Source organism: Rutilus rutilus (assembly GCF_951802725.1).
Source record: "Rutilus rutilus genome assembly, chromosome: 5".
In the NCBI taxonomy this organism is placed as follows: domain Eukaryota; kingdom Metazoa; phylum Chordata; class Actinopteri; order Cypriniformes; family Leuciscidae; genus Rutilus; species Rutilus rutilus.
In genome coordinates, this window is record NC_140213.1 from 36989720 (window position 1) to 37014763 (window position 25044).

At 37.3% G+C, this 25044-nt stretch overlaps 1 protein-coding gene across 2 annotated transcripts; it reads left to right on the plus strand.

Moving 5' to 3' along the window:
- The first annotated feature begins 340 nt into the window (after window positions 1-340).
- On the plus strand, window positions 341-25018 carry nudt4a (nudix (nucleoside diphosphate linked moiety X)-type motif 4a). Of its 2 annotated transcripts, none has more exons than XM_084409349.1 (5): window positions 341-946; window positions 11924-12034; window positions 17612-17656; window positions 17816-17903; window positions 23272-25018. In XM_084409349.1, exons 1-5 carry the CDS (start codon window positions 719-721, stop codon window positions 23475-23477), a joined length of 678 nt encoding a protein of 225 aa, XP_084265475.1. In that variant the 5' UTR covers window positions 341-718; the 3' UTR covers window positions 23478-25018. The 2 variants fall into 2 exon arrangements, with proteins under 2 accessions (XP_084265475.1, XP_084265474.1); XM_084409348.1 differs by having other exon boundaries at window positions 576-946; window positions 17819-17903.
- The last annotated feature ends 26 nt before the right edge of the window (window positions 25019-25044 follow it).

The following is a 25044-nucleotide window of genomic DNA, read 5'->3' on the forward strand; positions in this document are numbered from 1 at the left end:
ACCCTCATGTTGTTCCAAACAAACCTGTATGAATTTATTTCTTCTGTTGAAAACAAAAAAAGATATTTTAAAGAATGTTGGTAACCCGACAGTTGAAAAAAAACTATGGAAGTCAATGGATGCCGTCAACTGTCACCAACGTTCTTTAAAATATCTTCTTTTGTGTTCAACAGAAGAAAGAAACTCAAACAGGTTTGGAACAACATTAGGAGTAGTAAATGATGACACATTTTTTATTTTTTGGGTGAACTATCCCTTTAACACTCAGGTACCAGCAGATGGCGCAAATACAACATCATCACAATCTCAGTTATAACGCTGCAGTGTTGCTTTTGTCTCTGCGACTTTAAATCAATAACCGACGATTGTATCAAATTTATAGCGATGCAGCATAGTTCAATTATACCCGCTTCAAGCGTCGGTGAATCATTTCCCCCCTTCCGCTGGCGGCTGAGATGATGTCTCATTCATATTTCCAATAAGGGAAACGCCTATCTGTTGATGGCATCTTGGGTTTGTAACGCAGATCCTATTGCAGCTGATTTAAGGCGACTGCGCAGAACTGAAGAGCCGCAGCAGAGGAGTGTTCACTGTTCACACTTCACACAGCACCAACCAGACACCATGGTCAAGATGAGAACAGCCCAACTCACGATCTCCGCTTTCCAGAGAGGAATTATGTCTTCAACATGAGGCACGTCTTATAAATGCAAACTGCATGATCAGCCTGGAAAATCTGGGACGACTTTCAGCTCTTGGCCTGAAAGGCAGTTGCGTTGAGCGTACGATCCAACAACTAGGCAACCGAGAACACTTGTATTCTTGTTTTGTTCGGAGAAAACCCCACATGATGAAATTCAAGCCAAATCAGACAAGGACATATGACGGAGAGGGCTTTAAAAAACGAGCAGCGTGTCTATGTTTCAAGAACGATCGGGAGGACGAGGTAAGGCTGAGAAAAGTGCAAATGTGGTTGCTGGTTTATGTAGTGCTATCGACTACTGTACGACTACTGTCGCCTACAGACACGTCAGAAATAGATATTGCAACCTGTTTTAAAGTGACATTCCTTGTTACTATCTAGTAGGCTATTTTATTTTACCAGGACTTATTTCTTAAATCAATGTAAACCAACAATTAGTGACTAGAATCATTAGATTCTTGTTCTATAACACTTAAACATAATGTATCATTAATGCATTAACTAACAAACAATGAACAATACATTTATTTCACTATCTTTTTTAACGTTCTTTAACAATAGTACAACTGTTCATTGTTAGTTAGTTTTAGCTCAGGTGCATTAAATAGGCTAATATTAACAGATGGAAGTGGAACTTGATTGGAATCATTTATTATAAGTAAACGTTTAAAATAAACTTACTAATATTAATGAACGTTTTAAAAGTATGTTTCATTGTTAGTTCATGTTCACTAATGCAACGTTATTGTAACATGTGAGCACCTAATTAGTTACTTTGTAACTGTTCCACTGCAACTTTTGCTGTTGAGTATCTTCCGACTATGAAGTTCCTCCTTTATGTCTCACGTCAAGTTCCTTTGACTGATAAACAAATATTCTGTTGGACTGTCATTTTTATGATACAGCTAGAAAATGCTTTTATTTAGAAACATGTTAACATGGAATATTTCAGAGTGGTTCACCCACATGTATTTTAGATTTTATATGTCAGGTTGAAATGTATTATATAATCATTTATAATTTTATGGATTGTGTTGTGATATTAACATGTAAATATGTAAATTAGCCCGATGCTAACATGGCCTTCCGGCTATAACAGATGCAGCAGTTATGTAATCCAAATTTACCAGCAACTATTTGATAGGTACTAGGCTAGTACTTATTTATTGTTACTAGTAACTATCCTAATAGTATGTGTTTAAGCTTTATTTGATAGCTGTGTTGTTACCAGTAGGCCTACCATTTTTTTAAATTACAGTTGTTAATCAGAATTGCTACAATAGTTCAACTAAAAATATTGGTCACACTTTAGTTGTGTCCAATTATCACTATTAACTAACTATTAACTCTGACTTTTGCCTCAATAATCTCCTAATTACTGCTTATTAATAGTTAGTAAGGTAGTCTAGTTGTTAAGTTTAGGAATTGGGTAGGATTAAGGGATGTAGAATATTGTCATGCAGAATAAGGCATTCATTTGTGCTTTATAAGTACTAGGCCTAATAAACAGCAACTAGTTAATAGTGAGAATTGGACCCTAAACTGTTACCAAAATTGTACTTGTAAGATGAAAAATGAATGAGTCTATTTAAATAGCCTAGTATCACAAAAGCAGGAATATGTTCTAATACTTATCTGAATAGTTAAAAGTAACTAAATAATATTACAAATAAAGATTACACTTTACAATAAGCTTCTCAACGCTCAGTGACCACTAATCCATGATTCATGTCTAGAAATATATGGAGGACTGATGGCAGGTTTTATAAATGTAATCAATGAGATCAGCACACTAAAAGCCAGCAGTGAGCTTTACTCCTGAGTAATGACAGCTGTTCAAAACAGGTAACAATATGAGTATATGAGACCGAGAATAAAGGAACACAATGTTCTTAATAAGCAGGGTTGCACTTGTTACCTAAGCTCTTTAAATGTACTGTATAGTATGAGATTTTGTTTTCTTAGAGCTAGTTTGCTTGGTCTCAGCCTCAGGTATTTTTTTAAGACCGACTATATAGAACTATATGTTGTTTTATAGAGCTGGATTCAGTGCGTAAGGTTTTTGTGATTGACTGGCGAATGCTTGCCATGTACAGTACGGACAATTTATGCACCTTTAGGCTCAAGATGTCAAACGGATAGTCACAAACAATCAGTTTTAGATCTAAATCACCCAAAAATGTATCATTTACATCATTTACTCACCCTCATGTCATTCTAAACCTGAATGACTTAGCCTACTTTAATCTGTGTATGTATTTTTTTTTTGTCTATGCATTGAAAGTCTTTCAAAATATAATTTGTGCTCCACAGAATTTAGTCTCTCATTGAAAAGTACTATCACCCGCAGCATTTTGCGACCTCCTCGAAAGTAGTTTCTGCTTAGACTAAAAATACTGTCTATTATGAAACTTGTCAGTCACAGTCGAGGTGTTCTTGAACTCCTGAGACGAGGGCTTGACCTGATGTGGAAAGTGCACTCAGAAATTACAGGAAAATGCTGTTGTATACACAAATACTCCCCCATAGTTTTCTTTTCCTTAAATGAACTTGACCAAACTACCAAGTCAGTGAATCTTTAATTAAGTAATACTAGAGTTGTCAAAGTTACATAAAGCATGTTGAGGCACGGGAGCCTCCGACCCTGAATGTTCCGCATTGCAACAGGACCTGGTCTCCTAGGTTTCTCCTCCATGTGATTAGCACTAAGAGGGGAGGGGGTAAGTTACACTATGTTCTAAGGCTCCAAGTGACATATCAGGAGCAATTTATAGAACCAGAATGACAGCAATTACTGTCCCCTGACCGAGTCCTTTTTCCACTTTTTTAATATGTCTCTTTTCTTTCAAATTTTTTATCCGATTGCAGTTTAGCTCTCTTTTATCCTCCTCTTTGGGAAGGATCTTACCTCTTTTTTTTGTGTATTTCTATGCTCTTCTGATCATTTGAAGTGTTGAGTACAGGAACTCCACTGTGGACGTCAATGCATTCCTGCCGTGGTGATAGTTAGCTGAGTACAAGGTACAACATAGCTCACTCGAGAGAAGTGCTGCCCTTCAGCTCATCTGCCGTTTGTGCTCTTGTCCTACAAGACCTCACAAAGCCTCATAACAGGGCTGGGGGAAAATCTCAGTTTCTCGTTTTTTTTTTCTTAAGGCGAGACACGGCAGGCAAAAACATCGTTTTTTTTTTACTGGTCAATTTTGAGATTTGGGGATATTTGTCTTCAATAACACGTCTTCTTTCAGACTTGTGTTGAAAAAAAGTCCGAAATACACATTTAGGTCTTTATTTTATTACACTTTGTCTGTTTGCGTCTGTAGATTTCTCATAAATTCAACAAAAGTTCGCGTTCTTAATCAACGTGCTGCTCCGCGATCTCTGCCGTCAGCCTGTCATCAGAAGCACCGTTAGGAAGCTCTCTATGTTGTGTACAATCCTGTCGGATCCAAATATGGTCATTTCCTTTTTATCAGCAACCAATCGTGAAAGTAAAAGGGCTGAATGCGCAATCTCATTGGCTGATGAAAAATCTTTAAAGCCCGTTTTCTCAAAATGACTTTTCTCTCATTCTCCAAGTCCGAAATCTCCACTTCAGTAGCACCTATATACACCAAACTTTCCAGACTTGTACCTAGTTATATTATGAAGACATTTACAGAGGGATTTGTAAATATATTATTCCTAGCCTGATTTATATAACATTTTATTCCAAAAAACATGGCGAAAATCTTTTTTTTAAGGCTATTGACAGTATTTTCTGATTTACAGGATAACAAAAGTAGATATCCATAAATCCCTCTGTAATTTTTTTCCCATCTAATATGTGAACACAATGAAAAAATAAATTTTAACCTGGCTTTATCCAATACTGAGATATCGTTTTTTAAAATATATGCAAATTAGTGCATATTTGATTAGATATTGCCTGATTTGCATATTTAAACATTAAATTACAGAAAACTTGTAATAAATTTTTTTCTCATCTTAATGTAGGTAATCAACTGGGAAAGTTTTATGGTGATATCTGCTAGTTAAAAATTTTACCCTATTCACCTGTAGTGTCTCGCCTTAAATCCCAAGAATCGATCTTTTGGTCTATGCTGTTTTCAGTTGATTAATGAACAAAACGTTGTAGCGTGCGTGCCTGCCATCCAATAAATCGCAATAGAGTGGTGCAGGTATGACCCCGGAAGTCTAATTCGCCGCTGGTTCCTTAGAGAATTTCCTATGTTTTTTTTTTTTAATGGGTTTTTCAATTTATGAGTAAAATAAAGCCCGTGGTAAACATAACTTGACGATACTTTGACGACGTTTGGTTCTACAAGGTAAATTACTCACACCCATATCGAAAACGCTAATTTTAAAGCAGTTGTGTTTATTTTTGGAAACATATGTTTCTAATAAGTAACTAAATGACAGTTTTGGGTGTGTGCAGTGTATGTTGTAGAAAAAAATGTCAAAGTATCGTCAAGACATGAACTGAAAACTCCCATTATAAAACCCAACAGGAAAATCTCGAAGGAACCAGCGGTGAATTAGACTTCTGGGTTCTGACGTCATACCTGCACCATAAGCTTTGTTCTTTGTTACTGTTGTAATGAAACAAAGTCTCAGCTTTCAAATTCTGTCAATTTTATAATGAAATTCAAACAATGAATATCATTTTGGCGCTATTTAAAGTCCCTGTGAACCACAAGTTGGAACCGACTTTACTTCAGTGTTGTGACGTATTTCCCAGTGAAACAGAATATTGAATTGGGGTTTTACTTTAGCACACCTCCTCTCCATCCCTTGCTCATAGCAGACTGACGGTTTGAGGGAAGTGGTTAAGGATATTCAACCCAAGACGTCAAACTGACGTCATCAGAGAAGGAACGTCATAGAGTGGTGCAGGTACGACATCACTTTGTAGGCCAAAACGTGGACGCGAGTTAGCATTTAAGCACCTCCAGTTCCATCGTCCCGAAGTCAATGGGTTTTTTGAATGGGTTTTTTGTTAAATGTCTGAAATAAGGTCATTGGTGAACACAAGCTCAAGACACTTTTATTGGCGGTTGCTAACAATTGGCTAAATGGGACTACAGAGGCAGTCAAGGAGATTAAACGTCATTATGCCGAACATGTAAGCTCAGTTCGCTTTTATAGCCTCGTTATGCTTATAATTGTGCTCTTATAAACTATTCTAACCCAAACTTTCTGGGGAAAAGTCTTTAAGATAACCGAAAGAGTTGTCGGAAGCTTAGTGATGGTGACGTTGAAATCGTGGGACCGTGATGTACGCTAGTTCGTTCATAGCCTACCTTTTGCTTTTTACTTCTGGTGACTGCATTTAGGCTTCAAAATTCATAAAAGTTGTGTTCATCTGTGAAAATTATGAACAAAACGTGTAAGTATCATAAACTTTTGTTGATCACAGAGCTTGTTTTTAGCGACAATCCAAAAGCCTATGGGAAAATCCTATTGGGTTTTTCTCGAGGGAACCAGTGTGATGCTAACTGCTGGTTGGCCTACAAAGTGAAGTCATACCTGCACCACTCTATTCCTGAGTGGAAGCTTGGAATCGTGGAAGCGTGGAAAAATTACCATGGATTAATTGTTCACCACAAGAATAGCAATGTGCGCTATAGTAAATATGGTCAATTTGGATTTCTTGATGACTCAATCGAAGTGGCAAGCAATGCAGAGCGCACGTGAACTGATCAGCTCTTTCTCTTTACTACTAGTTGCAGGATAAAATAAACATGAATGAACATCATAAGGTATGTTGAAAGATACAATACAACTTACCAAAATCTGTAATATGTCTCATGTCTCATGTAGTCGCTGAATCAGTGTTTCAACCACGGAAAGACGTCAATAGCTTGTAAACTATATAGCACGTATTTGTCAAATAATCAGTCAAATAATCTCTCAAAGGGTGTTAAAAAATTATGCAGAATATTACTTCTAGTTCATTCATCACACTGGAAAGGTCAAAAGTTGAGCGTATTGAATTGTACAGTACAGGTACAGTATTCTAAACAACAATAATTTGCTTGTGTGCATTGAATGGTAATACTACAACAGTAATAAGCATGTCATTTTACCAAACATGGTTTGTTGACTTTCCTCATGACAGTGTGGTTGGGATGTGTATTTACTTTCAGAAAGAATACTGCTGATACAGTGCTTTTGAAAAATGTGTTTGTGTTTTTGGGTGTGTGTTTCGGTTGAGCAACTGTCATTCTGTTGCCCACTTAAGACTTTTATTGAATGTGGTGGCTTTGCTAGTCTTTGTTTTGCATCTTGGTAAAGTGCCTGAACTGTTTTTCTTTGGACAGAGTTGTCCCAAACAAAAGCAGATTTTATAACTTCAGCTTTAAATATACAAAGAATTATGTTAGGGATAAACAGTCATTTCTGGTCTACCAAAAGGACCACGTTCGCCTCAGGGACTTTATTTCAGTTTTTGAATTGTCAAGCTCAGCAGACTGGTTCAATAACAGTTGTGCCAGAGTTGTCATAGCAACAATGATCCCCTTAAATGCGAACATGATACAGTGGACTGAACCTGAACAATGACCCTTAAAACAAGCCAGAATGAAATGGCACTCAGTTGCGTGCTGTACGTGACTGATTTTAAGCCGCAAGCGTTTCCTCCTTTAGCTTGTGAGCTTTACATTTCAAACTTGCAAATGAAGTGAAAGGTTTGAAAGCGTGAATGTCTTGGTAGCCTAGTTTTGTGCTATTATGCATGTGAGTTGTTTTAGTAGCTCGTCTGGGACAGCACTACGTTAGCAACTGGAAGGTCGTGGGTTTGATTCACAGGGAACACATACTAATGCTGCAATAGCCTATATAGCTTCAGAAGTTTAGGATCTTGTTTACACCTGGTATTAAGATGTGTTTTGGTCGATCGGATCACAAGTGGACGATGCTTTATACAGGTGTAAATGGGGTCTAAAAAGTTTTGAGCTTGTCCACTTTTGACCACTTCCAGAAGTAGTCGAAAATGCATTTGACCGGATTGCTTTCATGGTGTAGTAGACGCTCACGTGGTTCAATGCGTTTGAACAGCCGCAAAAGGTCGCCTCCTCTCCGCATACTGACCTATGGGAAGCCCACTAGCCAGACTGGATTTAGACTTTGTCGGCTGAAGACCTAAGTTTGGCTTGAAGACGAAATACGTACCAAGCACAATGTTCTCTCACCATGATTTCTAACATGCACTTCACGTTCGGCATGGTCTTGTGGATATCAGATCAAAAACTAAAGCTGATGCTCTCCGTATGTTTTTCTTTCGTCTCCGTGCGCGTTCATATGTAAATTACACAAGCTTATTTTGTCCATTAGATCGAAAGATCTGAAAAAGCCCATACATTTACCCGCCCCTCGAAGAAATCAGGACAGAAATGGTTGAAAGTGGACAAAAGAGATGGATTAAAACACCAGGTGTGAACTGGAATGTGTCTCCCTCGTCTACTTGTGATACGATCGAACAAAACACATCTTACAGTTTTTCTCAATTGTTTACACACATTTTCTGGTACTTGAGACACAATGACCACAACATGTAACTCATTCACCAACCCCCTGAACCAATTCTGCTAAACTACAAGCACAATTCCTGCTTTACACTCAAATTGCAGTTCTAAAACACACCTTTTTCAAAACACTACACACAATTCTCTGCTTTTGGCACAATTTTCATGCAGAAAATCTCTTGTTTTCACAAGGAACACACTGCCATTCAAATATGCACACTGACTCATCACATGGGCAAACACCCGTCAGACAGTTTTACAATTAGCAATCAGAGCTTTAGCATTAAAGGGCAACAGGTGAGCTCTTCAATGGAGCAATGGATGCCAACATTGGATTTTTTTTTTTTTTATTACTGTAACTGTATACAGTAAATTCTTCTGTTGTTTTGTATGTAGACCACTGTATGTACTTTGTGATGGTTGGGATGTACACTGTGTACATTGTTTTTGTGGGAAAAATAAAATATATTCGTTACCGTGTATTTGTGTGTTCTGAGTATAAAAACAATATTCTCAGATATTTTACAACACACTTATGTATGTACTGTCTGTAGTAAGTGTAACACTGAACAAAAAAAGGCCTAAATCATTATGATGAATGGAGAAGAAGTGTTTTCCATTCATCATAGTGTTTTACATTGAGCACATCAGTGTTCAACTGGTTCTTATAAATGTCTATTCATATGATGGTTTGTGTGTGTCATTTGAAAACAAAATACCATTTTGAGAAGAAATAACATTGTTTTGAATGTAAAGTTTCATTTTGCAGGAGAATTGAGGGGTTTTGCCCATTGTGTGTGTGTTTTTGGATTTGTGTGTAGAGTTCTGAGAATATGAGGCATGCTTTCAGAAAATGTGTGTAAACAATCGAGAAAAACTGTAATAGGATAATAGCCTATAGGATAAAAGCATTTGCCAAATATGATGTCTTGCATTCAAATTTGCAACCTATCTGTGAAATTGTAAAACCTTTTATAATCAAATCCACAAATACATTTACAGAATACAGACTTTCCTGAAATGTCAAACACAGCCCTGACCCTCATGCCTATCGTGACTGGAAGACAGCCTGTCTGCTGGGGTTTGCCCAACTGAAAAGATTCACGTTCTCTTTGGTCATGTTTATGACGATGGGGTCACACGTGCCCCTCAGAGTCAGGCTGGGATTTAACATGCATTTCATCTTGAGTGTCAGTGGGGCTCTGAACTGGGTCAGTATGTCAGCAGATGCTCAGGTCTATGAGGGGTTGGAGTAATAAATCATCATTTTTATAATGGAGAAAAATATTGAGTAATTGCTTGATTATACAAGTAATGCTATTCAGATGAATGGGCTGTTTTTAAAGTCATAGAAACTGTTATCCATTTGTTGTGGCTTTCAGACAGTCCTTGATTCAGTCCTTTTACCCTTGATTTTTAACGTCATCGGTTGGTAGAGTGTTCTATAAACAGCAGGGTTGTGCAATCTGCACCATTCAAAACGAGGAACGAGAAACACGAGAAAGCCGAACTTTGAAACAAATGTTTTACAAAAGGAAAACTATACAAAAGATATGTGTAATGTAGCAGTCAGGTATCAGTAGTGTGATGCTAAATGAATGCAGGGAAATGTAATATGCTGTGGCATTGTGGTGTGTGCAAAAAGAAGCACAAGAAAACAAAGAATAAAAGGAAACAAATGAAGTAGGCCGCCCGCGTCTGTCATCCATCTTGCTTCTTTTAAAGGCCCAAAGGGAAGTAAGCAACAGGTGTCTACAATGTGACCATTTAGGATGGCGAAGACATCCAGCCAGCGCTGGGGAAAACCCCACTAAAGACACGGGTCGTCACAAAATATAAAACAAAAATTACACCCATATTATTTCTAGTTGCTAAGACAGTATTTCTCATTATCATTTAGCTTAACTTGATGTACTAAAACTGAAAAATAAATAAATAATAGGCCTAATAAATAGATAGCCATTAAAAAATAATACAAATAAAACAAATTACTAAAACTTTAACAGATCTTAAAATGAAAAATATTAATAAAATCTATAATATCTAATTTCCAAAATAACAATAATACAGTGAACACTGTTACAAACAGAATTCTTGCAATTTGAAGTAGAATGGAGTGAAATGTCTAACTGCAAAAATCTGTGAATAATGCATTTAATTAAAAAAAATTGAATTATACCCATAAATGTTGTCATACATATTTCTAGAATAAGGAAATTATATTAGTTAGAAGCGTTTGAAATTCCAAATGTAGGAATTTAATTTATATAAATTTTATAAATGTATATTTATTAATCATTTAACTTATGTTATAGACTATGGTGGCAGAACAGTTCATTTCCCAGAATGCTCTAATTTACTCAATGTAAAATATAATAAAAATATTTGAGATTCTTGATTTGATGGTTAATAATGTAGTCTACATATCAGGGATTATATTCTGCCTGTCAGCCATAATTATTCAAAATTGTATCTATCTACCTTTGCTGTTTTGTGCTGGTAGTCAGAAGATTTGTTAACCTTGTGGCTTAGTTTTATCAATTTATCAGTTGCAAGGATGATTGAATCAAAAAAGTTTTTTTCAAAGCTATCAGTTGGTGGGGAACTTTGCAAAACAGTTCACGTAGCCAAATATTGACTGCAATGCTTGCTGAAATGAAAGTGCACTAAATTGCTAAAAATAAAGGTGAACAACTTTAACTCTAATTACTATGCTGTATTTTTATCCTTGAACAACTACTGTAACTGAACCATCTGCGTTAGTGGGCATATTGATTCTTAGGTTTTCCCAAACCAAGGCTGTGATTGAACCGTGTGATCCTTCAGGAGAAATGTAAAGGCGGAACCTGTGAGATTTCTCCACATCTCTCTTGGTCACCTGGTCTAGCCGCAGCTGTTTTTGCTCCCACACCTCATACCCCAAAGCAGAGCTTGACTCTCAGCAGACAGAATCTGTCGCTATGGCTGAGACAGCTGTTGCCGGTAGTTTATTTATAAGATGTGATTCCACAGATATACGATTGCCTTCTAGAAGAGTGGTGGAGAGTGACAGCATTGAGCGAGATTAATGTATTAGCTCATTATGGAAGCAGAAATGCAATTGTAATAAATATACAAATTTTAGTAAAAGACTATGATCAAACTTTCTAAAAGATATTTGGGGAAATGTCTTTTTTTGTCCATGCAATGAAAGGCAATGGGGTCCAATGTTGTTTTGGAACCCACTGACATTCATTGCATGGACAAAAAACGTCAAAACATTAACAGAATTAACCATTTCTCACTATTAACTATGACTTTTGCCTCAATAAACTCCTAATTACTGCTTATTAATAGTTAGTTGGGTAATTGTTAAGTTTAGGTATTGGATAGGAGGATTAAGGGATGTAGAATATTAAGACATTGAACAATTGACACTGAAGACTGAAAAACTGTCAAAACATTAACTATCACTCTTAATAAAAATGAAATGAATTGCTACAGTACATGCTGAGGCCAACATTTCTTCTAGAGTGCAAGGAAGTTTATCAGATGGATGGTATTTTTGCTAATGGTACTTTGAGCAGTATCAGGTTAGGCTTAGTTATACAATCAAGATGTCCTGACAAAGTGTTGATGAGCACTTGGATTTGGACTAGCTGACTAAGCTCTGTTTGTGAATGTGTGTGTGTATGTGTGTGTGTGTGTGTGGCAGGTTTTGCTCGTTAGCAGCAGTCGACACCCAGATCAGTGGATCGTTCCAGGAGGAGGGATGGAGCCAGAAGAGGAGCCTGGAGGAGCTGCGGTTCGAGAGGTCTATGAGGAGGTGAGCTCTGTCCTCGAGGTTTCTTCCTCATTGGTTCTCGACTCTAGCCCTGAAGCTCCAAATTCCTGCAGAGTGAAAGTTGCTTTCACACCATTTCATAATTATAGTAACAGTTCTGAACTGTAAAAAGCCTTCACGTGCTTGTTGAACTTGTAATTACAAAGTGTAAACTCGTAATTTTCTGAGAGCTATGATTTTTACTAGCTGACCACTGCAGATTTAAAGGGTTAGTTCACCCAAAAATGAAATTTCCGTCATTAATTACTCACTCTGATACGTTCCAAACCCGTATGACCTTTGTTCATCTTCGGAACACAAATTAAGATATTTTTGATGAAATCCGAGAGGTTTCTGAACCATAGGCAGCAATGTCATTGCAACTTTCAAGGCCCAGAAAGGGGGTAAAGACATCGTTAAAATAGTCCATGTGACTACAGTGCTTCAATCTTAATGCAGGGCTCCAGACTAACTTTTTTTATTAGGAGCGCTGTAGCCCCTGACTTAAAATTTTAGGAGCGCAAGCAGAAAATTTAGGGGCACACCTTCACATTTTCCCCCTAAATAACTATTACAGACAAATGCTTTGATAATAAATAGATTAAGCGTACAGAAATTATGGTGCAGTTTTATTTTAAGATCACAGGGCTCCAGACTAACATCTGAGGGCCGCGGCTCTAAGTTCTACAGAAAGTATTTGGTAGCACTGTGGGATGACAAAGCACTGAGATAAATTTGAGGTGTATAGATAAAGTTAAATTTAATTATTATCCTTCATAATGTCTTAATATTATTTCAAAAGCAAAATGAGTGACAAAATAGATATTAGGGAGTGAAAATAGCCAATAAGCACCCTCAGCAGCTGTTTACAATGGTAATTTAGTCTTCTTTTTAAAAAAAATAAGTGTGAGTTTTCCTACTTCTTGAAACTTTCAGTTTTATAAATAGAGACAATCTTTAAAGGATGAACAAAAATGTTTTGGTCGACACATTAAAAAAAACAAACATTTTAATAGGATATAATTTTGAAGTGCTGTAAAAAGATGTGTAGGCTACTTTCATAACCGTATACCATAGTTATAGTTATGCCTGGTTCAGAATACGCAATTTTTTTGTCTGTTATTATAGTCAATGTATCAGATTACACGATTTCGACTCCTAAAAATCTTGTCATGTCCTGGACAAGAAACATTGTCAGACTACACACTGCTTTACAACCAGTCATCTCGAGCCGTCTCACACACATATTCACTCGCACATGTACACACGCACTCACTCACTCACTCGCGCACACACTCTCTCACTCTCTCTCTCTCGCTCGCTCGCTCACTCACTCACTCACTTGCGCGCGGGCAGCCGGGCACACACACACACGCGCACACACACACACTCATTCACTCGGAACCCTTCATGGAGGACCGTTAAAAAATTAAACATGCTAGTCTTCTTGTCGTGATGTCGTAAACAAAGCATCGCAGACGCGACGTCGGTTGTCGCCCACTATGAACGAGATGAAATTTACTGGTCGCACATGTGCGACTGGATGTAAAATTTAGTCGCACACTCTCAAATTTTGGTCGCAAAATGCGACCATTTGGTCGCAGTCTGCAGCCCTGTAATGTCATGAAGCAACGAGAATACTTTTTGTGCGTAAAAAACAAACAAAAATAAAACTTTATTCAACAATTTCTTCTCTTCCGTGTCAGTCTCCAACGCTGTTGATGTTGTAAACACAGTGCAGCGCTTCCAGGTTCTACGACAGATAGCCGGCTCATTATTGGCCGGCGCTGTTCACGTAATCACCACGACGCATACATGTGATGCTGACCCTGGAGCTGGCCGATAATGAGCCGGCGTTCTGACGTAGAACCCGGAAGCGCTACACTGTGTTTACAACATCAACAGCGTAGGAGACTGACACAGAAGAGAAGAAATTGTTGAATAAAGTTGTTATTTTTGTTTGTTTTTTATCAGTAACTGTGACTTATCAGTTGATCTCTGTTATTTATGTATTTATTAGCGTAAAATAAAAATCTTGTCTTATCTTCTCTGGTTTACTGAAGGGGGTTGCATCATCAGGTGGTCTGTTGGGTAATGTTGGTCCCTCAGACTTCTGAGGGTCTGTCGGTAGGTCCAAGGTCCTAAATGAGGCTTGACTGTACTGTAGTTATGTTTAAAGCGCCAACATAGAGACCGTGCTCATGTTTAGGTGAGAGATATGGTTTGCAGCTGTCTCATATCTTGTCACCAGGAATTTTTGTTTTACACCATGCCATACTGCTTATTGCATACTTAGCAGTATATACTATATGCTGCATACTATTTTTTTTTTTTTAAGTAACACAGTACAGCAAGTTGCAACCAATCATCATCTTGGTAAACCAATTTTTAATCCAGTTGTGGACAAATGTCTCAAATAATGACTTTAGTTATTACAAACTAAAGACTAAGCTCACATCTTTGTTTATCTTTTTTTTAATGTTTTATGCAGTTCAATTATCTATAAAAAGTCCATGAAACTCTCTCATTCACACTGCATTCCATTCAGTTTTTGCCCACACCTTTGACTTCGGTATGAGAGCTATGGTCATGTGATACCACCACCACCACCACCACCACCATATAGATTCCTCAATCATCATTCACCATCTGTACATCAGCCCGTTTTCTTTCATCTTCAATTTAAGAGGCTTCACTAAATGAATCTTTTCATGTTTGGCCCTGCTAATGGTTATGTGGTCCATTTCAAGGATGGGCTGTGTCATGACATTGAAGAGCCATCATAGAGGATGCCAAGAGGGTAATTTGTTGACAGCTGTGAAGCATTACAGCGACATTTAGAAACCGTGTCCTGTTACCGTTGGCCTCGTCCGTCTGAAATGCACATGTCCCTGAGGTTCAAGAGTCATGGTGTTTGGACACTTGCAGTTGCCCAATGTGAATGCAGCTTAATTACAGCGGTCAATGTTTTTTTTAAAGTATGAAATTAATTATTGTTCCCTAAACGAATAGTGACATTTACAACAGGGCTGGACACGCTATCTGGCTGTATAACAAAATAAATCAGCCAGCGTTAATGCTTTCTTTAATAACATATTGAATTCAATTCAATAATTGAAAATCGATTGAATGAGTTTTACATTTTTGTTAACTAAAGCATAATTGCATAACACTGGAAAAAAAAAAACCCTGCCCAACTAAGTAATATTTGGCCTATTTTTTCCTTCATGCATAAGACTTTATTTTGTACTTCGAGGGATTTATTTGTTACATAATGGTTTAAAAGGTGTAACTCAAGCCATTCGAGTGTTAGGGAGACCCTGGAGGAGACCATAAACCTGTCTGTGAATTACAGCATGCTGCTGCTGGCTATGGCAATACTCATGGGACATAAACTACTACCCCCCCGGGGGTTTGCCAGGGATGGGATGTCCCAAAGCTCTTGCAAAGCGGGTCGTTTTTTTATAACAGGCCTCATGTAAAAAGGAACTTTTTTTATTATTTAATGATAACTTAATAAATTTGTTTGCTTGACATGTTAAAGAGGACCTATTATGTTTTATTACATTCCAAGTCTCTTAAGTATGTAATTTTGCTGTTTGCACAATGCACATTAAAAAAGTCTGCAAAGTTACAAAGTACAAAGTCCACTCCAAAGTGAGTTATTCTCTATATCAGTAAGAACTGTTTCTGAATTCCCTGAAACGCCTCAATTGTACTACACTCCTGGGCAGAACAAAAGGGCCAAGCCCAAAATGGCTAAACACTAAGCTTTTCATTGTCGTAACCACAAATTATTGGTCAGGAAATTAGCAAAATGTAAGCAAATGCACTCCTATGTGTGTGGAGTGATTAATCACTATGAAGCATGAGTTGCATGGTGACGCTCCAGAGCGGTGTCTTCGGAAATCTGGTGAGAAATATAACAATGAATGCGTCTCTACCACAGTGAAACATGGAGGAAGAGGAGTCATTGTGTGGTGGCCTTTTTAGCTGCTGGTATTGGTGAGCTATGTCACTGTGAAAAGTCTTATAATGCTTTGAGTACAGGAGAATATTGCAGAATGGCTTGCTTCACAAATGAAAAGTTGTTATCAGATGTTATTTTTCAACAAGACAATGCTCCGGCCCAAATTGCAAAGACAACCAAGAAGTGGCTTGAGAACAAGTCCATGAGGCTCATGTTTTGGCCTGGTCAGAGTCCAGATTTGAACCCTATATTTGGTCTCACAATAAACTCAAATGAACTGGGAGACATTTTTCAACTCTTAATGAACTGTCAGTGAAACAACACTGACTCTTCTTCATGTAAAAAGGCTAGTTGGAGAAAGGCTATTCCTAAGTTACTTTATCTACAGTATTTGTGCAATTCTTACTAATTTCCCGACCAGTGATTTGTGATTAAAATGGTTAAGAGTATTAAAAGACCACTAAATATTTAGCCATTTTTGGCTTGGCCTATTGTTTTTGCCCAGGAGTAGTGTAATCTTGAGTTTTCTTCAGGGAACGTACACATCACAAACATCCCACATTGAAATATTTATTGCCTGAGGCATGCACAAAAAAGTCCTCTTGGTTGAGTTGCATTTGTAGTGTGTTGAAACTCGCAGCTATGGTAAAGGGTTTGACATTTCCAAAACAGGTTTGAAGCGGTTGATTAATTACAACACGTTGGTCCAACCAACCAATCAAGGGGGAAAGGAGGGGCTTTATAAGAGACCGGAACTAAACAGATAGTTACTGACAGACTGGGAAGCGAGGTGCTGCAACAATATTTGAAAAATACGTTTTTTGTTTTTTTTTTACATTCAAGCATGAAAACCTATTCTAATTGACCCCAAAAACTAAATCAAGACTTTGTAAAAGGGGGGCATAATAGGTCCTCTTTAAATGAATGTAGCTAGGCCAAAACTCTGAATGGGACATAAAAACGACATGAAAGGTTTAAATTTGGTCCCTTTCCAGCTATGATGTTTATTTTCAGGGTTTGTCTAGGGCAGTGCTCATGTTAAATGATCGTGTCAGATGAGGATACACAGAGATGACAGAAACACTCTCAGGGCATTTTAAATAGACAAATCTCTCATAGTCCCTGAAATCGCCCCCTGTTGTTTGTCAGTTCCGATTTTGAACAGTCGTATCAACCCAATTTGCAGGGTGAGCTCAGGTTGGTTGGGGCATTTTGCAATGTCTGAATGAAGACATGATGTTCCCTTATGAGCATTATGTTGTCCGGGAGTCTCCTGTGTTATGGAAACACGCAGCTCCGGTCTCCCGGATCAGTGAGCTGGGGCTAATGTTTTGGCCTGATGTGTCGGTGTCAGCTGGTACGGTTCCAGAAATTTGGTGTGTTCATCTTCATGTTAAGCCGCTGTTAGCACTGATAGAATCATGCTGCACCTTATGTCATAGCCGAAGTCATTTGATTTGTTATGGGACTATATTTTTTGTTATTCAACTATATTTCTGTATGATGTACAGTTTGATGCCTCAACCATTTTTAAAACTGAAAAAGCTTGTAGGTTGGGACAAAAGTGAGTCTCTCTAATGCCTTTTCCGTGTCTATTCCTGCTTAAACAGGCTGGTGTGAGGGGTACCCTTGGCAGGCTATTGGGGGTGTTTGAGGTAAGACTGCCAAACTGCCTTATATAAATAAGACGCTGTCACTGATACTTCAATAAACAAGGCTTTATTTCATAAACATTCTTAAATATCTTATCTTCACACCTACTCAGTGCACATTGTGTAGCCATGTGATAACTTTATATTTCTCATTCTGTACAGCAGAACCAGGACAGCAAGCATCGGACATACGTGTATGTGCTTACTGTTACAGAGACACTGGAAGACTGGGAGGACTCGGTCAATATTGGTGAGTTGATATTATGAATAAGACTGTCTTTTTGTATATACAAATTCAGATTAATTCAGTAACTGCTGAAATGTGATTCATAATTGTTTTTCATTCACTAAAATGAACCCGACTCAAAAGAGTTGTTCACTTGTGAATCAGATCACATTTGATTTGGATTTGCTTTTGAGTTGATTTACTTTTTTGGATGAAATTTATACTTCTGCTGCGCAAGGATGCAATAAGTTGATCAATAGAGACAGTAAAGACTTTTATAAGTTTGCAAAAAAATTCTGTTTCAAATAAATGCTGTTATTTTAATTACTGTCTATTCATCAAAGAATCCTGGAAAATTTTCACAAAAATATTAGGCAGCACAACTGTTTACAACATTGATCATGACAAGTTTTTTGTGCACCAGATCAGCATATTAGAATGATTTCTGAAGGGTCACGTGACAGTGACACTACATTTTAAATTGTAATATTCAGATAATATTGCTGCTTTTACTGTATTTTTGATCAAATAAATACAGCCATAAAAAAACTAAACTGTTATTTTAAAAGGTTAAAAAAAGGTTTACTAATTCTTGATCGAAGTAATATTGTAGAATTTCTTGAGAACTTTTCATTATAACGATGAGTAAGGGGCTGTTTAAAGGCACACTATGCAAGATTTGTACCTTAAAGGAGCCGTATGTAAGATTGTGGCCAAAACTGGTACTGCAATCACTTTCAAATTACTATAGAGCGGTGTATCCCCTCCCCCTCCCCCCTGACGCGAGGTTGCCAGATAGGCTGCAGGATCCAGCCTACGTAGCTGTGGTAACTAGAGCAGAGCTGGCAACCCGGATGCCGAAACACTACTGACTTCGTGATTGGTAGATAGGTGGAGGGTGGGGCTTCAGGCCAAAACACAAGATGACAACATCAACATCAGTTGAGGGCTGCAACTTCACTTTTTAAATGACAATATCCTGGCCGGACTACCGTTGTCAGTGATATAAGTATTTGAAATGAACATGATTTCTTAATGTCTAGTGACATATCAGGGCCATTTTATGATTAATTGAAATACATTTCTTACATACAGCTCCTTTAATATAACAGCTTCGAAATAATTTCGATGGTAAACGAACTCGCAGCAATGCAAGTTTGAGAGGTGGCGCCCCGACAAATCACGACTTGCTTTACGGCACGACGTCAGATACATCAACAACATATGAAGCAGCCTCTATGGAAGACACTAGCACGCATTTCAGACGTGAATCATGGCAGAGTCGACGAAGAAAACAAAGAAAGCGCGGTCGGAAGAGTGCAGAGACGTTAAACGTTAAATACAAGTACTCCACAGCGACTCTAGGGGGCGCTGTTTGAGAAAAACGGAAACTGCATAGTGTGCCTTTAACACTAGAACTGCCATGGCGGTCATTTTGACCGTTTTGAATTTTATATCTGCAATAACTTTGTTGAAAAAATAAATAAAATCCTGCTGGTACCTGACTTTTCCTAAAAGTGTCTGTATTTTCATTTAAAATGCTTTTCATATAAATTACACATAAGGCAAAAAAACAAATGAACATATTTACCTATTTCGGCCATAAACCGTCATATTGACCGCACTGAATTTTGCGGTATTATTATACATATACCAATATACACAACAATAAAAAGTGGTAAAAAATACACAAAACATATTCCACAACAAATCATTTAAATGTAATGATATTCAGAACAGAACAATAACAAATAAATAATCCATAAACAAGCCAAAATGAAATCGGTTAGGCTACTTTCAAGCGAAAGTGAAAGTAAGCGCCATTGGGCTCACGTAACTCTCTAATTAGAATTAAAATGTTTCAACATGCGATGTATTTGGATGGTAAACTATTCTTTATTATAGGCTTTGTACTTCACTCGTGTTCCAAAATCGACGGAAAAAATCATCCTTCACATGCGCAAAATGGTACGAATTGTAGCCTAGGCTACTGACTATATCGAGCAGTAATGAACGGGCTGCGATGTCAAGATTGCAATGGAATTATGGTGTGTGTGTGTATGTGTGTGCGTGTGTGTGTTTGTGTGTCGGCGGGCGCGGACGCGATCGAGTGTAAACATGAAAACAGGCTACTCCGTCATTTTGTTCAGGACATCTACTGATATTATTATTGATAGATGTATAATTAAACTTGTTTAAATGTACAGTTTGGTGTTGTTTTGTTTTTAAAAGACATCCTAATACAATAAATGCATTAATCTCTCAATTGGGTATTTATCATTAAAGATATAGAGTTTTGAATCTAGCGGTCAAAATGACCGCTTGCGGCAGTTCTAGTAGTTATGGAATTTTGGCACTTTTAGTGTTAAACGACACCGTTTTCAACTAAAAACGTGAAACTTTTTACGCCGTTTTCCATTTTAGTACATTGTTTTCGTGTAAATGTACCCTTAGCCTGATTAAAAATAAAAAAAAACGTCTTGAAAGTAGTCTGATTTGTGTGCTAAATTACAATTCTTCTGAAGCCATTTGACAAAGTTGCTGACTAAAAATCCTCCTCTCCGCCATAGTTCTCAAATCTCATGCGAAGCTATCATACGGCTTCAGAACAACACTTGGAATATTGCAGCACACAGGCCGCATTGATTACCATGGAAATTGGGTCCTTCAGAGAAGTTCACCTGTAACAAAGTGACCTCTTCCCAAGTCTGCAGTAAATCAATAGTCGCGACTTTATTTGTCTACAAACAGCTTAGTCTGCTAACAGGACAGAATTTAAATAGTTTTAGACAAGCTTATCATAACCAGCTCATTTCTTTTCATAAGGCGCAACTGCTGATCTGTAAGCAGCTGCAAATATGGGGATTTATGTAACTATTCTCCAAAGCTATTACAGATATAGAGCAGGCATGTGGATGATTAGCCACTTAAAACCTTCTACTTACTGAATTTTTGTTGTCAGGAAGGATACACAATAATAACATTTTCCCACAGACAGCGCAATTCAAAACTTGCACTATTTGTAGATGGTGAGGAAAGGAAAAAAAACAGGTAATCCTTCAGTCCAAGCAGCCGTATAAATAGACCGTAGTTTGTTCACAGGGAGGCGTGCTGTTAGCAGGGGCACAGTTGTTTTCCAGTTAGCGTCACTACACCCCCCTAACGCTGGCCTCGCTCTGCTTGTACCATAGTTTCGGCTGCCAAATAGGGCATCATAACCTCAATACACGGAGAGGAAGCGGGTGTACTTGACACAGAGCTGAGCTGAATGCATAGAAAAGCTCAATAGTCTGATTGTCAAAGTAATGACCTTTAACCTTCCTGCATATGTGACATATTTAAAAATGCTTAAGGTGAAATGTTTAAGTTTCAGCACTTTGTGAGAGACCGTTTTGAGGACTATAAATACAGTGGAATGTTTGTCCGTCAGATGGTTGGGCAGCCAAATGTCTGTCAAGTTTACTGTGAAGTTGACCTTTTGTACTGTATTTAAATAAAGCTGTGCATTTTTAAAACTGAGCAGCAAGTCTTCAAGCCGTCTAGATCTTTAATTCAGGTCTGTGTCTTCCTAATGATGATTCTGATCTTTGTGTTGGCTGGTTTTGTGTCCGAAAAAAAAAGAAGCAATTCAAAATTGGTTTACGCCACATATGTGTACCAACCCATACTGGATATATAACTTTCTTAACATAGTAAAATATTAATGCACAACTTAACAAGGTTAAACCTGCTACTATTGATGCCTGGACACCCTTATCGTTCCATTTACTGGACTGTATAAAGAACATTGGACATTTTTTATTGGATGTCTGTTGCCTCCCTTTCCCCTATTTGCGCTTGTTGGATAACTATATATTTGTGCTATTGTGTTTTTTTTTTTTTATATATATATATAAACTCAACTTTGGCTAATGTTCTGGCAAGGTTTTCTCAAAGTTATGAGCAAACATGTTAATAGAACATTAATTCAGAGTTATTTGGTCTTTAATAATGTTATTTGTGCATTGTTCGCTTTTTTCTGAAACGTTTTAGTTGGATGTTTGTCTAATGTTTTTTAAATGTTACTACTTGTTTTGAACATTCAGAGAACATTCAGAAATGAGGGTTCTCGCACCATTGGTGCTCGGGCCCTAATATCATTTTCATAATTTAACGGGATTCTTAGAATTCTAAGAACATATTTTTGTTAGCTGGGCATTTTCATTATGTCAGAAGTAAATGTAGCTCTTGCGAGTACAAAATGAATCACCTCAGGCAATAGACAAAAAACATGGTTAAAATGAGGAACAAATATTTTTTCAATGCTTTTGCATTCTCTTACTTAGGGGCGGGCGGTATACACGTATTAACCGGTTAAAAATGTTCAACCGGTATGGATTTTGGACTATCTGCTCTATCGCGGTTACGCGGCTCACATGACGTGGCTGTCCTACGCAGTCACGAAAGCTTATTGTTTGCATGCATTTTTAACTATTGCTGATTAAAAACAAGCGTTAAAGCGCAGTTAGTAACAAAAGACGACTCATTTCGCTATATGCGCGCTGTATTTCTCAACACAGTCTGAGAGACGCGCGCGCATTAAGCCGCTGCTCATAAAGCGCGTGAGAACTGAACTGAGTGCTTTTTGACGACAAACTGGGCTTGAAGAGTTAAAGGGATAGTTCACCCAAAAATGAAAATTCTGTCATCATTTACTCACCCTATGAATTTCTTTCCTCTGTTGAACAAAAAAGAAGATATTTTGAAGAATGTCAGTAACCAAACAGTTGTGGTGCACCATTGACTTCCATAGTATTTTTTTCATACTATGGAAGTCAATGGGGACCAAAAACTGTTTAGTTACCCATATACTTCAAAATATCTTCTTTTGTGTTCAACAGAGGAAAGAAATTCATAGGGTGAGTAAATGATGACAGAATTTTACAATTTGTGTCTTTGTTCTTTCTTTATCACTTTTTGCAAGTCTTCAGTAAGCTTTAGAGTTGTTGTTTTTGTCATATTGAAAATGGTGACAAGAATTATGAAATTTCTAGTCATTTTAACTAGTAATTTTATTTATTGATATCATCATAACCTTATTTAGAGCAAAAATAACTATATTGTGATATATATGGTTATTGTGAAATAAAATAGTCATATCGCGATATAAGATTTTGGTCATATCACCTACCCATACTTTGCACAAAGGGGAACACAAAACTTTCGTGAGTATGGGAGGGCGATATGACCAATATCTTATATCACGATATGACAAATTTGATTTATCTAGGATTGACACAATTTTTCCTCCCATCGAATTTTTTTCCCATCACCATGTCCCTTAAGGGGATCCGTAGACTACTGTATTTTATGCTTTTAAATATTTCAAAATGCTCTGAAATATGTTTTGCAGGTCGGAAGCGGAAATGGTTCAAGATCGACGAGGCGATCCGGGTGCTACAGTGCCACAAACCTGTCCACGCAGAGTATCTCCGCAAACTCACTCCTCACTGCGGCCCCACAAACGGCAATGCTCAGGAGCCGGAGAACACGGATGACAACGCCCCCCTCCGCCAGACAGCCTCACAGGACTGCGAACTGGCCCGTTTGCACAGATAGAACTGCCACTAGAAGGCACCGATGCAAGGAAAACTATTGGAAAAGACAGTTTTGCATGTATAATTTCAATGTTTACTATTTGAAATTTTTTTCAAGTGTAGAAACCAAAGGCTTGTCGTGAAATGCCTGCAAGTTTCCGGGTCAATAAGAACAAGGAGAGTCGTTTTCATAATATTTCATTCGTAAACGTGCATTTCAAGCCAAATAAGGTAAAGTTATTTGAAGAAGAGTGACGTCAAGTAAGCGCATATTAATGGAGACGCGTGCCGTGATGGATATTTTAGAAATATTATTTTACAGATGCTTTAGGTGGAGGAAGACAATGATGGATGTGAAAAGGACTGATTGTTGTTTAGAAAGGATAAAGGATGGGTCTTTTTGAAATGCTGTCTATTTATATCTAATAGATAACTACTCTTATTTGTTAGGTATTGAGTAAAATTCTTGATAAAGAACCAAATAGGGGTAAAAAAAAATATCATAATCATGAATTATAGAATACGTAAATAGTCTAAAAGAGGATTTGGGCTACTTTTGGTTATATTAGATGCCTTCATCACAGATATCTACCTGTAATATAGGTTTAACATGCTGTGAAGTTGAAGGTCTTTTCACAGTTTGGTCTTAAATGTGAATTTGCCACATTAAGCGGTGCAATGTGATTACCCTTCTTTCTCTTTGCACATAAAGGTTTAATTTTCCATCTCCTATAATTACTTCTGAGCCACTGTCTCTTTAAGACACAATGGCATTTGGTAAAATGTGAGAAAAAAAATAAAAAATAAAAGTCTGGTGTCATTGGTCCATGAAAGACTATGTAATGTTATGCTGTTTATATTGCCTGAAGTGATATTCTGAATATTTCAGAAAAAAAAAAGGCATAAACACCTAATGTTAACCCTAATACATCTTGTCAAACCAGTTTTTTCTAAGATCTGCAGAAATGCAGTATACATTTATTTTGATTATTGCAACAATTCACGCATAAATAGCTAAATCTTGGGAGTTTAAATAGCTGAGGAGGAATTTTATGTAATTGTGCATAATGCTTTTCCTTTGAGGCCTTTGTAATCTTCCACTATGTTTTTTTTTTGTTTTTTCCAGTGGAATTTTTATGCGGAATTCACTGAACGGGATGGAATATGTGGCCAAACTGTTTTATTAAGACTGTAAATGGTAAACTTACCTTTCTTCAGAGGGAAGATTGCATGTTAGGTTGTAAATATGTTTTAATATTAAAAATGTCAGCTTCTGCCTTAGTAGTTTATTTGGTATTATGAGTCCCACAGTTTGTTTTAGACATTTAAAGTTAAATTATTGCACTGCTAAAAACACAGGCACCTCAGCTCTTTACTTGTTTATCAGCGAGGCTCAATGAACACTGTTTGATATGTAAAACATTATGGTGTTAAAATGTCCACAATGTGAATGTGATTTGACAGAAATTGAATTTTTTTTTGTTTTTTTTTGCCTGTCTTCGGAAATCAAAATTTTCAAACAAAATAAACTCATCTCTGTTCCAAACTCAGAATGAACTCTGTAAAGAACAAGTCGGGATGTTAACTGT

Excerpts from the sequence above, each read along its gene's own strand:
- nudt4a (XM_084409349.1), top strand. The coding sequence starts at position 719 with ATGATCAGCCTGGAAAATCTGGGACGACTTTCAGCTCTTGGCCTGAAA. Across the intron at positions 947-11,923 it reads AGAACGATCGGGAGGACGAG|GTTTTGCTCGTTAGCAGCAG; the intron begins GTAAGGCTGAGA and ends TGTGTGTGGCAG. Across the intron at positions 12,035-17,611 it reads TTCGAGAGGTCTATGAGGAG|GCTGGTGTGAGGGGTACCCT; the intron begins GTGAGCTCTGTC and ends CTGCTTAAACAG.